The sequence below is a fragment of the Actinia tenebrosa genome, unplaced genomic scaffold (genome assembly GCF_029948245.1).
Source record: "Actinia tenebrosa isolate PJP-AT-01 unplaced genomic scaffold, QUT_ActTen_1.0 PGA_scaffold10__47_contigs__length_13832649, whole genome shotgun sequence".
Lineage (NCBI taxonomy): Eukaryota > Metazoa > Cnidaria > Anthozoa > Actiniaria > Actiniidae > Actinia > Actinia tenebrosa.
This window is the reverse complement of record NW_028292570.1, coordinates 13,818,300-13,832,116: the sequence shown is the minus strand read 5'-3', so window position 1 is coordinate 13,832,116 and position 13,817 is coordinate 13,818,300. Positions and strand designations below refer to the sequence as shown.

General features: G+C 36.1%; 1 protein-coding gene across 1 annotated transcript; it reads left to right on the top strand.

The window, feature by feature from the left end:
* The first annotated feature begins 6,440 nt into the window (after positions 1 to 6,440).
* LOC148913133 (uncharacterized) lies at positions 6,441 to 13,579 on the top strand. The gene is made up of 15 exons (XM_089026412.1): positions 6,441 to 6,531; positions 6,789 to 6,814; positions 6,927 to 6,974; positions 7,063 to 7,110; positions 7,349 to 7,376; positions 7,798 to 7,832; positions 7,917 to 7,985; positions 8,136 to 8,204; positions 8,336 to 8,401; positions 8,542 to 8,641; positions 9,120 to 9,179; positions 9,474 to 10,461; positions 10,810 to 11,159; positions 11,338 to 11,502; positions 11,968 to 13,579. The coding sequence occupies exons 1-15, from the start codon at positions 6,509 to 6,511 to the stop codon at positions 13,577 to 13,579; spliced, it is 3,687 nt and encodes a 1,228-aa protein (XP_088882538.1). The 5' UTR covers positions 6,441 to 6,508.
* The last annotated feature ends 238 nt before the right edge of the window (positions 13,580 to 13,817 follow it).

Sequence of the window (13,817 nt, the reverse complement as noted above, 5' to 3'; positions counted from 1 at the left end):
CTCATTTGCCAGACCAACACCATGAATAGAAAGTACACTTCCAAACCTTTCATTTGAATATGGGGTTCCTATTAATGAAAATAACTCCTTCATGCTTAAATATCAGTTTGAATAAAAGGGGTTAAATTTTGCTGGTTTTCTGTTGTGTGGAGTATTTTTTGAGCTGGGATCCCTTTGGTGAAAGGGTTAAAAAGTATCAAAATAATTAAAGATAAAAAGGATAAGTAAACAAATACAAAAACATTTGTGACAAGATCATTTAGGAAACTCACTCAAACTCAACTCAACCGTTAACTCAATGATTATCTCATCTCGACTGAAAACCTCAGAGGCAAACCACTTTGTTGTGGTGGGCTAAAATGCTTGTCAATGAAGTAAAACCAACAAGTCAGATTTTCGAAACAAATCGTGGCTTTCTGTAGAAAATCTTCATTAAGAACATGATTACCTAATCTTATCAAAGGTTTTTGTAAGTATCAAGGCAATTAATGGGTAGGGGAAAACACCAAGAAAGACTGAAAACTTCAGACGCGAACGACTTTGTTGTGTGGGCTAAAATGCTCGTCAATGAGTGAAACCAACAATCAGTGAGACTTTTGAAACAAATTGGACTCAGGCATTGTGGAGGAAGGTATGATATTAAAGATATAAATGCAGCAATAAGATTTATATGATACTATATGGCAAGTCTTTAAACTGAAATAAAAACATTAAAAATAAATTGTCAATACCAATCAATGGCATTAATAATTTGCTAACTTTCTTAGGTCCAGGCACTAGGATTGGCCACTGCATACAAGAAAGATGACGGTACATATAAGTTTGTCAGGAGGCTGATGGCACTTCCTTTTCTTCCAAGCTCTGAGATTACCCGTATTTTCATCAGGTATGAATTAGTTATTAATTCTATAATCAAATATAATTTAATATTCAAAAAGCATAATCATTTAATATCATGATTGTTAATAAAGCCTTATTTCATTTCAGGCTTCTTCCTGAAGCAACAACAGAGGGCCTCCAAGCTCTAACAGGATATATCCGAGACAACTGGATTGAAAGTACAGTATTCCCACCAGAAAACTGGAGTACATATGGCCAGGTGGTAAGCACCAACAATGGCCTGGAAGGCTACCACAATGCCCTCACTGTAGAGCAAGTGGCAAAGTCCACTTTCCATTCTATAATGCTTGGTCAATATTTATATAAAGAAGCTAATCTTGTGGGGCTACAGATTAAGCTAGTTTCTGAAGAAAAACTTAAAAGAATAAAGAGAAAGAAATATTGTAATTTGCAATGGAAAGTGTAAAAACTATGGGAGCTTTTGAAAGCATGTTCAGTTTTGAACGGACAAATTTGTGGCCATTAAGCTTAATTGTAGGTTTCTTTTGTTGAAAATTTTTGCTCGTAAATAAATTGTGTACTTCCATATAACCTTTGAATAACTTTATATTCGTAAATAATATATTAATGATGGCAAAAAACGTAGTCATTTGCTTCTTACCTATTAAAGAGCGCCTGCAAAGGAGGCAGAGGCTACATGCAAGGTAACTAGAACCCAGTCTCAGCGCGATGCATAATGCAGCATTAATTAAATATGGCGGCTATAAGCAAAAGCTGGCTTTAGCGATGACTGACTCTCGAGCTGGTAAAACATTAATCTCGTTACAATATAAAGTATGTTGCTCTGTAAAAAAATAAGCCATGAGTTTAGGCCTCACAACTGCAGAGCACAGCGCAAGATACAGCACGCCCGCAATAGACCTTTTCACCCTTGACGATGCATCATGGGTAATCAGTACATTGCTCAACCCAAGATGGCGGACGTGCTTTGATGAGTCTTGTTTTGATGATATACCTGTGCTTTGTTCTAGGTTTTTGGACTAATTGTTACGCAGAATAGCATAAACAAATCAAGAATTATTTATGACAAAGCACCTCGAAGACTTTCTCGAACTCTCCTGCGACGAACTTAAGTTCTATCTTCAACAGAGAGCTATTCCGTTTGGTGGAAATCATGCAGATCTAGCAGCACGTGCTCTCGTAGCTTTTATACAAAACGTCCCTGTTAAGCAGTCTGCTGAACAATTGGCAAAGGAATTACGGAACAATCAAGAACTTGCTTCTTAAATCGCTTGGTTTACAGCAAGATCCTTTAGAGATCAAAGAATGGAACAATGACCTGACAAAATGGCCAAAAGTTGATCTTGGCAACATTTTCTCTTATATATTGGAAAAAAAAGCCTTTCCCACGGAATATATTGGGCAGTACAAGGTCAGAAAGGCATACTCCCACTTTAAAAGTGGTTTCATCCATGAAATTGTGTCTTCAACAACACCATCAGGGAATGTCTTACTCTTCACATGTGTTACTCACTCACTAAGTAAGAGAACCACCACATAAAGTTTGGGTTGTTTATGCTGTTTATGCTTGAATGTTACTGTTTGCAGAAGCCAACAAAGAAAATGAAAGTTCAAATAATAATTAGTCAAATTGGTGAAAAAAGAAAAAACACTCTTTGACAATAGTGAAGAAAAAGAAAATTATTAGGACTTCTCAAATTGTGGCCCTAAATTGTCCTAACTTTGGTTGAAGTATAAAGAGAATAATATTTGATACTAAAAAATTAATAAAGAATAAGTTTGTAAACATTTTCCAGTTTATTTTATCATGAGTATGAGCAAACAAAGCATCACTTTTATCCAGTATGATTCATGATGCTTATTTTCACCATAGTAACTATGCTGAAAATTAGTTTATGCTTGAATGTTACTGTTCAGTTAAATGCGTTTAAATAATGTTAGGTTAAAAGATAAAGGAAAGAGAAGGCTGAAAATATTTCAGTTTATGTAAATAGAACGATGTGTTCACTTAATATACTGTGTGAATATATTTTTTGTACAAGCATATTTAACTTGTAAATGGGTTTTTAGACCTTACATGTCAAGCTTATTTGATTAAAGATTTAATTAAAAAAATGAAAATATTATTTCACAAACACCATTACTTCAAGTCTTGCTCCAAGTCAAATTATTCTAAATCGTAACAATATTCTAAAATTTCGTAAAGAAATGCTTACACAACTACCATCATGAATGAATAGAATGATGCACGATTATCTCACTGTTAAAACTGGGCTGAAAGTTTGTAAAAAAACCCATTTGCATGAATAGTATTCCTTTGATGTCCCTTTTCAATGAATCACCAGGAGATGCTTTGTTTTTAGACAGCGGTCTTCACATGCGAAAACACAGGAAGACCACTTCGAAAAAGCACAGGTAAACCAAGGATTTCGTCATGAGGTTGTGAGGTCGTGAGGCTGTGAGGTCGTGAGGCTTTGAGGCTGTGAGGCTGTGAGGCAATGGTGGGCAGTGCAATCAGTGATAAAGCCAAAGCCGTGATAACTAGCGAGATCAATGTGCGCGGTGTCCGCTAGTTTCGCCCCGTTGCACTTTTGACCCGGTAATATTCGACCCGCAATACAATCAAGTTCGACCTGTTACATGCCTTATACATAAACCTCCACTAAAGGAAAGAAAATGTAATACTGAAAGTTACTTTAGTCTTTAACTTTGAATTTGAATTTTTTTCACACATATAGCACCGCGTTTAACTTTGATGAAGACATCTGAAGGCAGATATTAAGATCACACAGAAACAGATTGACACTTGTAAAATTTGAATTTGAATTTGATATTACAGTAATCCCAAATAGTTAAACTAATACTGGGAGACTGATATTCCACAAAATATAAACACAAAACACAGATGTGGTTATCCGTTCTGATCGGTTATCCTGGTTAAGAAACTATCTGATAATCATCTTGTAAATTACTTGTCATGCGCGAACTGAAAACCCTAAGTTTGTTTTGACTGCATTCTGCGTCAGTCTGGAAAATATATGTCACACCATAAGTATCTGGCTGTAATCATTCTTGTTTAAGAAAATAAATGAGTAATGAAGATTGTAATAGTATTTTGCTGCTTAACAGTCATATTCAGCAGTTTTGACAGTAAACATTCATGGAAACCCATTCAGCTAAATTAAGTCAGTCGTGGTCAATGGTAATAACAGTTCTCAATTATGCTTAAATTCACGGCATCGTCTGACTGAGAAAGCTTAAATCTTCCACGAAAATATGACCTACGTCAACTATACTAATTAAATGGTTTTTTTAAAATCAATGTTAGCCAGTTCTGTCACTGGAAATAATGTTTTTCGGATGGAGTTTTTCTGTAGCGTCACCAAGCTAACCGATCACTTGACAAACAATAGGGATTTTTAAAGTTCGACCCATTTCTTCAAGTTGTAAAATCACGAGATTTTGTAGCTAGAAACCTTAGTTTCTTCCACGAAAATGTCAACTATAATACTAATTAAATGTTTTTTTTTTAAATCAATGTTAGCCAGTAATGTTTTTCGGATGGAGTTTTTCTGTAGCATCACCAAGCTAACCGATCACTTGACAAACAATAGGGATTTTTAAAGTTTTACCCGTTTCTTTGAGTTGTAAAATCACGAGATTTTGTAGCTAGAAACCTTAGTTTCTTCCACGAAAATGTCAAATATACTTATTAAATGCTTTTTTAATCAATTCACTCATTCCCTGATTCAATCACTTCTTCTTTCATTCCCCCTTTTCACTTTTTTATTTACTTATTTCATCACTCACTCATTCATTCATCCATTCTTTCTTTATTCATTTCTCATTGCAGGTTCAAGAATTGGGTCTTCAGACCCAATACAGAGAAGACAATGGGTCTTTCAAGTTCGTAAGAAAGGTAATGGCTCTCCCTTTCTTACCTGCCTCAAAGATTACCATCATGTTCGAGAAACTCGAAAAAAAAGCATCAGGCAGAGCCTTGACAAAGTTTGTGGAATATGTGAGGAGCACGTGGATAGAGAGCTCGGTCTGGCCTCCCTCATGCTGGTCTGTGTTTAATATGGCAGTAAGAACAAATAACAATGTTGAAGGCTGGCATAATAGCCTAAACAGGCAAGCCAATGGGCGATGGGCAATGCCTTTCTACCTCCTAGTTGGCATTCTGTATAGAGAGGCATGCCTTACGGCAATAAACATTCGCCTTGTATCTGAGGGAAAGCTGAAAAGAATTCAGCGTAAAAGGTATAGGCTCTTACAAGCCAAGTTGTTTTACTTTTGGGAAGAGTATGCGGAAGATCAAATTAATGAGTGGCAGCTTCTAAAACGCTGTGCCCACTTGAATGGGCCTAGAGCTGAGTGATTTAGTAGTAATAGTTGTTATTTTTAGTATTTTACTCCGGTTTTCATCTGAATAATATTGCTATATCAATGTATTTTTTTGTATTCATGACATAATTCAACCTCTTTCGACTGCAATGTGTTTTTTGATAAATGTACTATATTCATTAATCTAAATGTATTTTAATAGTATTTTGGCTTTAGTTAATCGGGCAAAAGAAGATATTGCTTTGCCACGATAAGTCAGACTTGTCGGGTAGATTACTAAATTGGTTGTAATATTAGGTTGTTAATAAGACAACTCTAAACTAAATTTTATATAAATATATTCGTAATCTCGCGAGATCAGCTAGATACTTTGATAAAAGAGATGTGTAATTGTAAATAAGCTTAATTCTCCTAATGTTGTTAAAATAAACGATTTTTGTTTTGATGGATTTGTGTTTGTGATTTTTCAAACTGTTTGTATATTATGGTAATATATATTAATTAGTATCGAGAAATTCAAGTTACTGTTGGATTTGGACGAAAGCCAATTTAGCGCGTTTTCTTCCTAAATTCAGTTTGATGACGGAAAAACTGTAAACATTCAACAGATGTTTGCAAATGAGAACAATTACCTTTATCATATTCTATCTATAAGACAAATTGTCGTTTTGTAGTTTCAACGTTAAGTTCTATTTCATCCGAAGCAGATCGAGTCGCGCGCATCCGCTCCGCTCTTTCAATCACTAATACTTTCTTTTTTTTTCGTCGAGTTTTTTCGATTGTCCATGTAGTTATATTTTTCCTGAAACTTGAAGTAATTTCAATGAGAAATAGTAAGTAAATACTCGTTCAGTTCTGCCTATACGCTCAGCGTGTTCACAAAGGTTCGTTCACAAAATGGGTAAATATATTTAAACAGCAGACTTCTATATAATTTGAAAACACATCTCACCCTCATGATATGTTTCATAAATACGAAATTTAAAGCATATCATAATGTGTAAGCAAAAAAAAAAACATTTTGATGCTGGTCGAAATTGCAACGGGTCGAACTTGATTATGTTGCGGGTCGAACTTACCGGGTCGAAAGTGCAACGGGGCGAAACTGGCGCAATTCCTTTGATGGACTTCAATTACATAAATTCTAATTTTTGTAAGGCAATTGTGAGGTTCGCTATTCTTCGAGTCGGGAGCCGAGTCTGGAGCCGAGTTGGGAGCCGAGTTAGGAGTCGAGTTAGGAGTCGATAGGAGCCGAGTTATTTAACTGCTGATCAGTGTACCGCAGGCTCGAAGTTTCAAAATGGAGGACAGCGACTGTGTGAGGTAAGAAAATAAATTATTCAGGAATCTGCTTTTATCATGCAAAATACTTGCCATCATGAATATATTAAGTTTACAAATAAGTCCCAAGACTGTATAGGTTGTAAGTGCTCATTTCTTTTTCGTGAAAAAGATGTTCGGGTGTAAGAGAATCGTAAGCGGAAAGCTTCGAAATCTCACGGCATGGACGGCACGTATGTTTCAACGATAAAACGTTTATAAAAAACAATATTGAAATGTATTATATTCTTTTTTTTTAGCAAAGAAGAATGCATAATTATCGAAGGTATTTTAAACCTATTTTATGTGGTGTATTTGCTGATTTTTTACCTTCTTTTTACTGATTATGTTTGTCATGTGCGTCCACGTTGTCATCTCGAAACTGTCATTCCATTTAGATTCTCCAGTGAAAACGCCTATAGCTGCACAGTGCATCACAATATCAGGCAAGAATAAATCATAACTTCTCTTGCTACTTCTGAAAACTTTCTTATTCGATTTTGCTATTTATAATTCTGTCATTCCATTTTATAGATTCTCCAGTGAAAACGCCTATATCTACACGGTACATCACAATATCAGGCAAGTATAAATAACTTCTCTTACTTTCTTATTTGATTTTGCTGTTGATTGTAGGTTCTTAATGTGTTATAATATGAGGTATAGTGTTTTGTTTATATCGTTTCGTGCATGTTTTTGCTTGTCCTTTGTTTTTTTCTTTTCCTTTTTTATATTCATGATAATAATAGTACTCCCAGCACAAATAATAATAGAGTCATATTAATATATTTAATAATTGGTTTGTGAATTTGTGCCCTAGACTCTCCAATCAAAGATTATCCACAAAGGTAAGAAAAACACACTTTATTGTTGTTGTTGGTTGTCTCAGTGCAAAATTTAAACCTCAAACAAAATCCTATTATACAAGGCAATACTACATATGACTAATGATTATAGAAAATGATGTACTTTATAGGTTGTTTATAGCATTATTATATAAACATTATTCGATTGATGCCTTTCATGACTCACTTCTTTCTGAACTTCTCTTTGTGGATTAAATGTTTCATTGAGATAGAGTGCTTGCAATAAACTTGTCAAGGCTACTTTAGTAGCAATTAGCACATAGTTAGCTGTGCTAAATGCTTTTGTTTTGACTATTGGTTTCAAAGATTTAGTTTGTGCACTCTATTTGATATAATTAATATTTAGATCTATTAACTATAACTTCCATTTGATGAAATGGTTCCATTGGCTTGATGATTGCAGATTTAAAGAGGATGAAAAGCCAAAGCAAGTTTTAGGTATGTAATATTTTAGATTGCATATAAGGTCTTCCAATAATTGATATTTATATATTATTGATATATTTATTTATATAATTATAGCAGTGTTAGAAGGATTAGCAGAATCAAAGTATATTGGCATGCCTCAATCTGATTCAGAGGACAATATAGGTAAGCTACTGATTGCTTTGTTTTTAAGTTGATGTTTAACAATACATATATTAAATCCACTGTATAATGGTACATAATTATATAGCATAATGCTTACAATGAAAGTGTTCTTGTTGTCAAAAACCAAAAATTGATATTTACATTATTTAGCAGATTTAGAAGAATTATCAGAATCAAAGTATATGGAGTTGTCTCAATCTGATTCAGAGGATGATAAAGGTTAGTAATAAAAATAATATTATTATCAATAATAAAAATAAATACAAATAATATATTTTAGAGTTCACATAATGCTTACAATGCTTATTGTCAAAACAAAACCATTAATTTATGTTTACATTATTTAGCAGATTTAGAAGAATTATCAGAATCAAAGTATATGGAGTTGTCTCAATCTGATTCAGAGGATGATATAAGTAAGCTTAGCTATTGAATGTTATCTTGACAGCTGTAAAAATGTTACATTAAAATCCATTACATGTATATAAATAGTTATAATGTCAATCCATGCAAATGTGATGAAAATTGTTAATGTGAAAATTACTATTTTCTCAAGGTGATCCCAAACAGTGTCCTGATTGTAAAACTGTCTTCTCAAAAATAAGCAACAGAAACAGGCATGTAAAAAGAAAACTGTGCAAATTTAAACAAAAAAGGTATGTATATGCTTATATTAAATACCAGGGATGCTCGTCGAAAATTTTCAAAAAGACCCCTAAAATATACCGAAAGTTTCGATCTACCAGATCAAATAATTTTACTTTTACTTATAAAAGCGCCCAGGTTAAGAAATATGGATGCGCTCTTTCTCTTATTTTCTGGCACCCTATGAGATACCAGAAAATGCTGATCTTCAAAAATTCCCTAAAAGACCCTAAAAGATACCAAATCACAAATTTTTACCCCTAAGAGATATGACAAGCATCCCTCGTAGTTTTGTACAGGATTCCACCCCCGCCCCCCCCCCCCCCCCCCCCCCCTCCCCTCTTCCCCCCATCCCCGGGCGTGCTGGTCACTGCCATTTACTTGCAGCTGTAACAAAACTTATAAACTTTGCTAATATTACTAATATTACATGGTAAACATAGTTTACAATATACTTGTATAATGAAGCTATTAATAATATGTATTTAGGATGTCAACAGTGAAATCAACTAAACGAAATACTGGCGAAAGCACTTCAACTAAGGATATGTAAGTATCAATTGCATCTTACATAAATATTACATTATGTACTCTATCATGTAGCTTTTTTTTTTAACTTTACAATCACTTTCACATGATACTTCAATGTGATTGGACCATTATCTATTTTGACTTGTACATTTCTGGAACTGATTCTTTGACAGACGTGCATACACAGTAGTGCCAATTGGAAAATTACTGTAGTAGGAGTGAAAAGACTGTTTTTAATTTAACCACAGGAAAGTCTATACAACTGGTATCAATAAAAAGCTAGTGTAATAATAATTTATATTTACATTACAGGACACGAAAAAAGTTGACCCCAGAAATTTGGGCAGGTTGTGATATGCAGGAAGTTACTACATTGCCACATGACATTGATGGGACTTGTTGCTATAAACTCCAGTACGACAAAAATGCCATGATGAAAAGCACAGTTGATGGCAGACCCTGGTGTTCTTGGATAACATCTAACAGATCCAACTTTCAAGGAGTACGTCGTATAGCATCATGCAGCGGAACATATGAATGTGTCAACGAGAAATGCCCATACAAGCACTCATTTACAAAGAACAACAAAGTAAACTTTGAAAGACAAGGAGAAAATGTGAATTGTGCATGTTGTGGGTATGTAGCCAATAGAATTCCGTGTCTTGCCAAGAAGGTTTGGGAGTTTAATGATGCCTTTGTCAATGTATACCATTATGGAAACCATACATGTATCGCAAAGAAGATAACCCCATCAATCAGGAAAGAAGCTGCAGAGTTCTTCAAAGCAAATAATTCAGCTAAACCATGTCAGTTTCCTTATGAAAGTCTACGTAAAATGCTAAAAGAGGGCAAGTCTGTTACTGAAGTGTATGACAATGCATCAAAGATGGCAAAGCTCAAAGATATCCAAAATGTAAAGCAGCAAGTTATGAAGGAAATTAATCCAGCTGGTCATTCATTTGAGGCACTAGCAAAAATCAAATCAGAAAGTGACAAACATGATAAATATTTATTGTGGGCTGTCCAAGATGGCCGATTGAGCAAAAACAAATTGACGTATGTGTTTCGCACTAGCAAGGAGCGTATTGAAGTTGCTGCATTAATGCAACGAGATGGTATGCATCCCCTTGCTAAGGAGTTTTGCTATTTGGATGCAGAGCATGATAAAGTGTTAGGAATGAAAACCATCAATCTAAGTGTGCAACATCCTACACTTAAAGAGATGGTAACTCTTGCAAGTATGGATTGCGACACAGAAAGTAAAGAAACCCTTTGTGAATTTTGGAGTCACCTGAATAGTGTAAGTTTTTTAACACAAACTGCATATTGTTCAGCGCAATCTACCATTTTCTTCAAACTTATACAACCTGCCCAAACATTCCTGCATAATTTGAGTTTTTATAGTGACACTAATTTGGACCCCTTCACGAAAGGCCACACATTATCTTCTAACCCTTTAAAGTACTATGACCCTTAATCATTCTGTTTATATCTGGAATTAATTGTCGGGGTATAAAGGTCATGCATGTGACCAAATTGGGAAATCCTGCTTGGACTGGTAGCTTATGCATTGTTGATGAGTTTAATAATGTAGAATAATTTTTGTGAAATGATTGTTTATTAAGGGATTTTGTTTTCTTTGTTTTAGGCCTTAACAGAATTCACTGGCAATGCTCAGTATATTTTCGATCCGCATGGAATTGTCAGCGATGAGCATGGTGGAAATCGTGCAAGTATTCAGATAATGCTCAAGGAAGAATTGCTTGAGAGGTCAAAGTCTTGTGAGGTTCACTTTTATGATTGTGCTCACAAGGTTTCTAAGGGTACTTGGAGTCCACGATCAAAAGCGGAATTTCTGGAAATGGTTCATGCTATTTACTGTGCAGAAACACCAACTGCATATGAAGTGAAGCGCCGCACTCTGATGGACTGGGCCAAGGAAAAAGATAAGAGAAAGCATGTTAAGAATTGGTTTAACAACTTCTGGCATGCAAGAAGGTACATAGACTTTTATTGATGTCTCTGTAATGTGCTTTTTTTAATTGAGATGTCCACCCTGAGCATAGCTAAGCTTAGCGAGTAATGATCTGAAAAAGTCATGAAACTGCACACATTTTTTGTGGATATACACATGTTTTGATATATGTTAAATACTTTGGTAATATTTCTATTGCAGATTCCATGTGTTCAGAGCATTTAAAGGACCAGATGCACCAAATACCAACATGGCAGAAGTGGGCCATTCACGCAATGCAGTGCGTGGAGCCAAGAGGGATTCGCTGTCAAGAGTAGCAGAGGATCACATTGTTGAGAGTGCCCTTTTGAAGGCAAAGTTAAAAAGGTATGGACATAAATAAAGTGTGGTTGAGTGATATAAGCACTAGTGACTATAGTGTGCCAAACTCACTGATCATGAGTTTCCATGAGTTTTATTTACTTTTTTATAAGTGCATGAACCAGTGGACATATTAGTATCACTTGGGGGAATGGGGGACAAAAGCTATCATATATCAAATTAAAGCTTATCATAAAAAGATTCCAAAATGTATGATAGTATGGTGGGCGTGGCAGATGAGGGCTGTTGAGCTTATTATATGTGATATTATAACTGTCAAAACAAATCAATGATAAAATTTTGGTTCTTTGGTTTATACTGAAAAATACCAAAATCTAATTTTTATGAAATTGAGCTTCGTAACATTGAAGGTTTTGTAAAACATTGTACATTACTTGTTTTAAGATCCCAACTCACCTCAATGCAGTTGAAGTAAGTAAATAATGTTGTGCTTTTGTTTTTGTTTGAAAGGTTTGAGGAAGGGTCCTACTCTGGGGGTAATTGCCATAACCAAAGGCAAAAAGACATGGCCACATTGAGAAGGCAATTGGATAGAGCAAGCCAGTTCGCCAAGGATCTCGGCAGTAACAATTTGAATACAGAAGCATACAAAGCAGGGACACACATTGAAGAAAGGTCATCCCATAGAGTCAAACAAAGGGCTGTTAGTATGCAAAGCATTGTTGACGATCTGAGTGGCTCTGATGATGACAATGATGATGGGGGTGGACAGACACCCCATATTCGCAGCACCCACCGAAAAAGGAAGACGCGTAGTAAAGCATTTCATGAATCGCTTAAGAAGGCAAAATATGCCAATATCATGTTAAAGAATGTTCACCACATTAGTGATTACCATAAAGTGTTCGAGGTTGAGCAAAGTCACAAGACCAGACTTGTCCACATCGGAGAAACTGTTGAGTGTGATTGCTCTTTTGCCGCAGGAGGGGACATCTGCCACCATGTGGTGTGGGTGATGCTGAAAGTACTGAATGTACAAGAGCAGGACACGACTCTACATCAAAAGGTGCATACAAAGGCAAGTCTTAAACAATTGTTGCACCACATGTGCAGCAACCAAAATCCTACCACCACCCACAGTCCCAGTACCTCTGATGGACTCAGCTCCTCCAACCATGACGTCAACATGGTCACACAAACTCTTGGTCCCAGTACCTCTAATGGACTCAGCTCCTCCAACCATGGCATCAACATGGTCTCACGAGCTCTTGGCCCCAGTACCTCTAATGGACTCAGTTCCTCCAACCATGACGTCAACATGGTCACACAAACTCTTGGTCCCAGTACCTCTAATGGACTCAGCTCCTCCAACCATGGCATCAACATGGTCTCACGAGCTCTTGGTCCAAGTACCTCTAATGGACTCAGCTCCTCCAACCATGGCATCAACATGGTCTCACGAACTCTTGGTCCCAGTACCTCTAATGGACTCAGTTCCTCCAGCCATGACGTCAACATGGTCACACAGACTCTTGGTCCAAGTACCTCTAATGGACTCAGCTCCTCCAACCATGGCATCAACATGGTCTCACGAACTCTTGGTCCCAGTACCTCTAATGGACTCAGTTCCTCCAACCATGGCATCAACATGGTCTCACAAACTCTTGGTCCCAGTACCTCTAATGGACTCAGTTCCTCCAACCATGGCATCAACATGGTCTCACGAACTCTTGGTCCCAGTACCTCTAACCAAGGACAGCCTGTTTCCAGCTTTCAAAGCACTGGTGGTTATCGTCAGCCATGGCATAATAGCCATCCTTTTATGATAACCAGCATCACAAACCGAGTTAAGAAGTGTGCAGGTTGCCCGTATTACTTCCGGGATCCAATGGGACCACCTTTTCTTGGATTAGTAATCCAACACTTGGAGAAGGATGTTTATATGAAGAATGGAGTGAAGCATATATCCACAGAAAGCAACCGCTACTACCACTGTCTGTGGGAGTGTGTAAGAGCACGTCATCCTTACATATCTCCATCTATGATACACTGTGCTCCTGGGTTAATGTTAGATGCATTTCAAGAGGAGTTCCTCATGGACATCAACATGTATACTCCTTAAGTGCGGAATTTATACATTATAAACTAGTAATAATGACAGCAAGTTCTCGAAATTCTGCACTTAAGGCGTATAAAGTCATATAATGTGATCTTTACTACTGTATAGAACTTTATCGCGTTTTTTATTGACATTATTGTTTTATAAGATATACACATCGAGTTAATGTTTGTGCATGCATCTAGCTGTACTGTATTTTTCTATGCATAATTACTGATCAGCAGTTGCAGCAGTTGCCGAA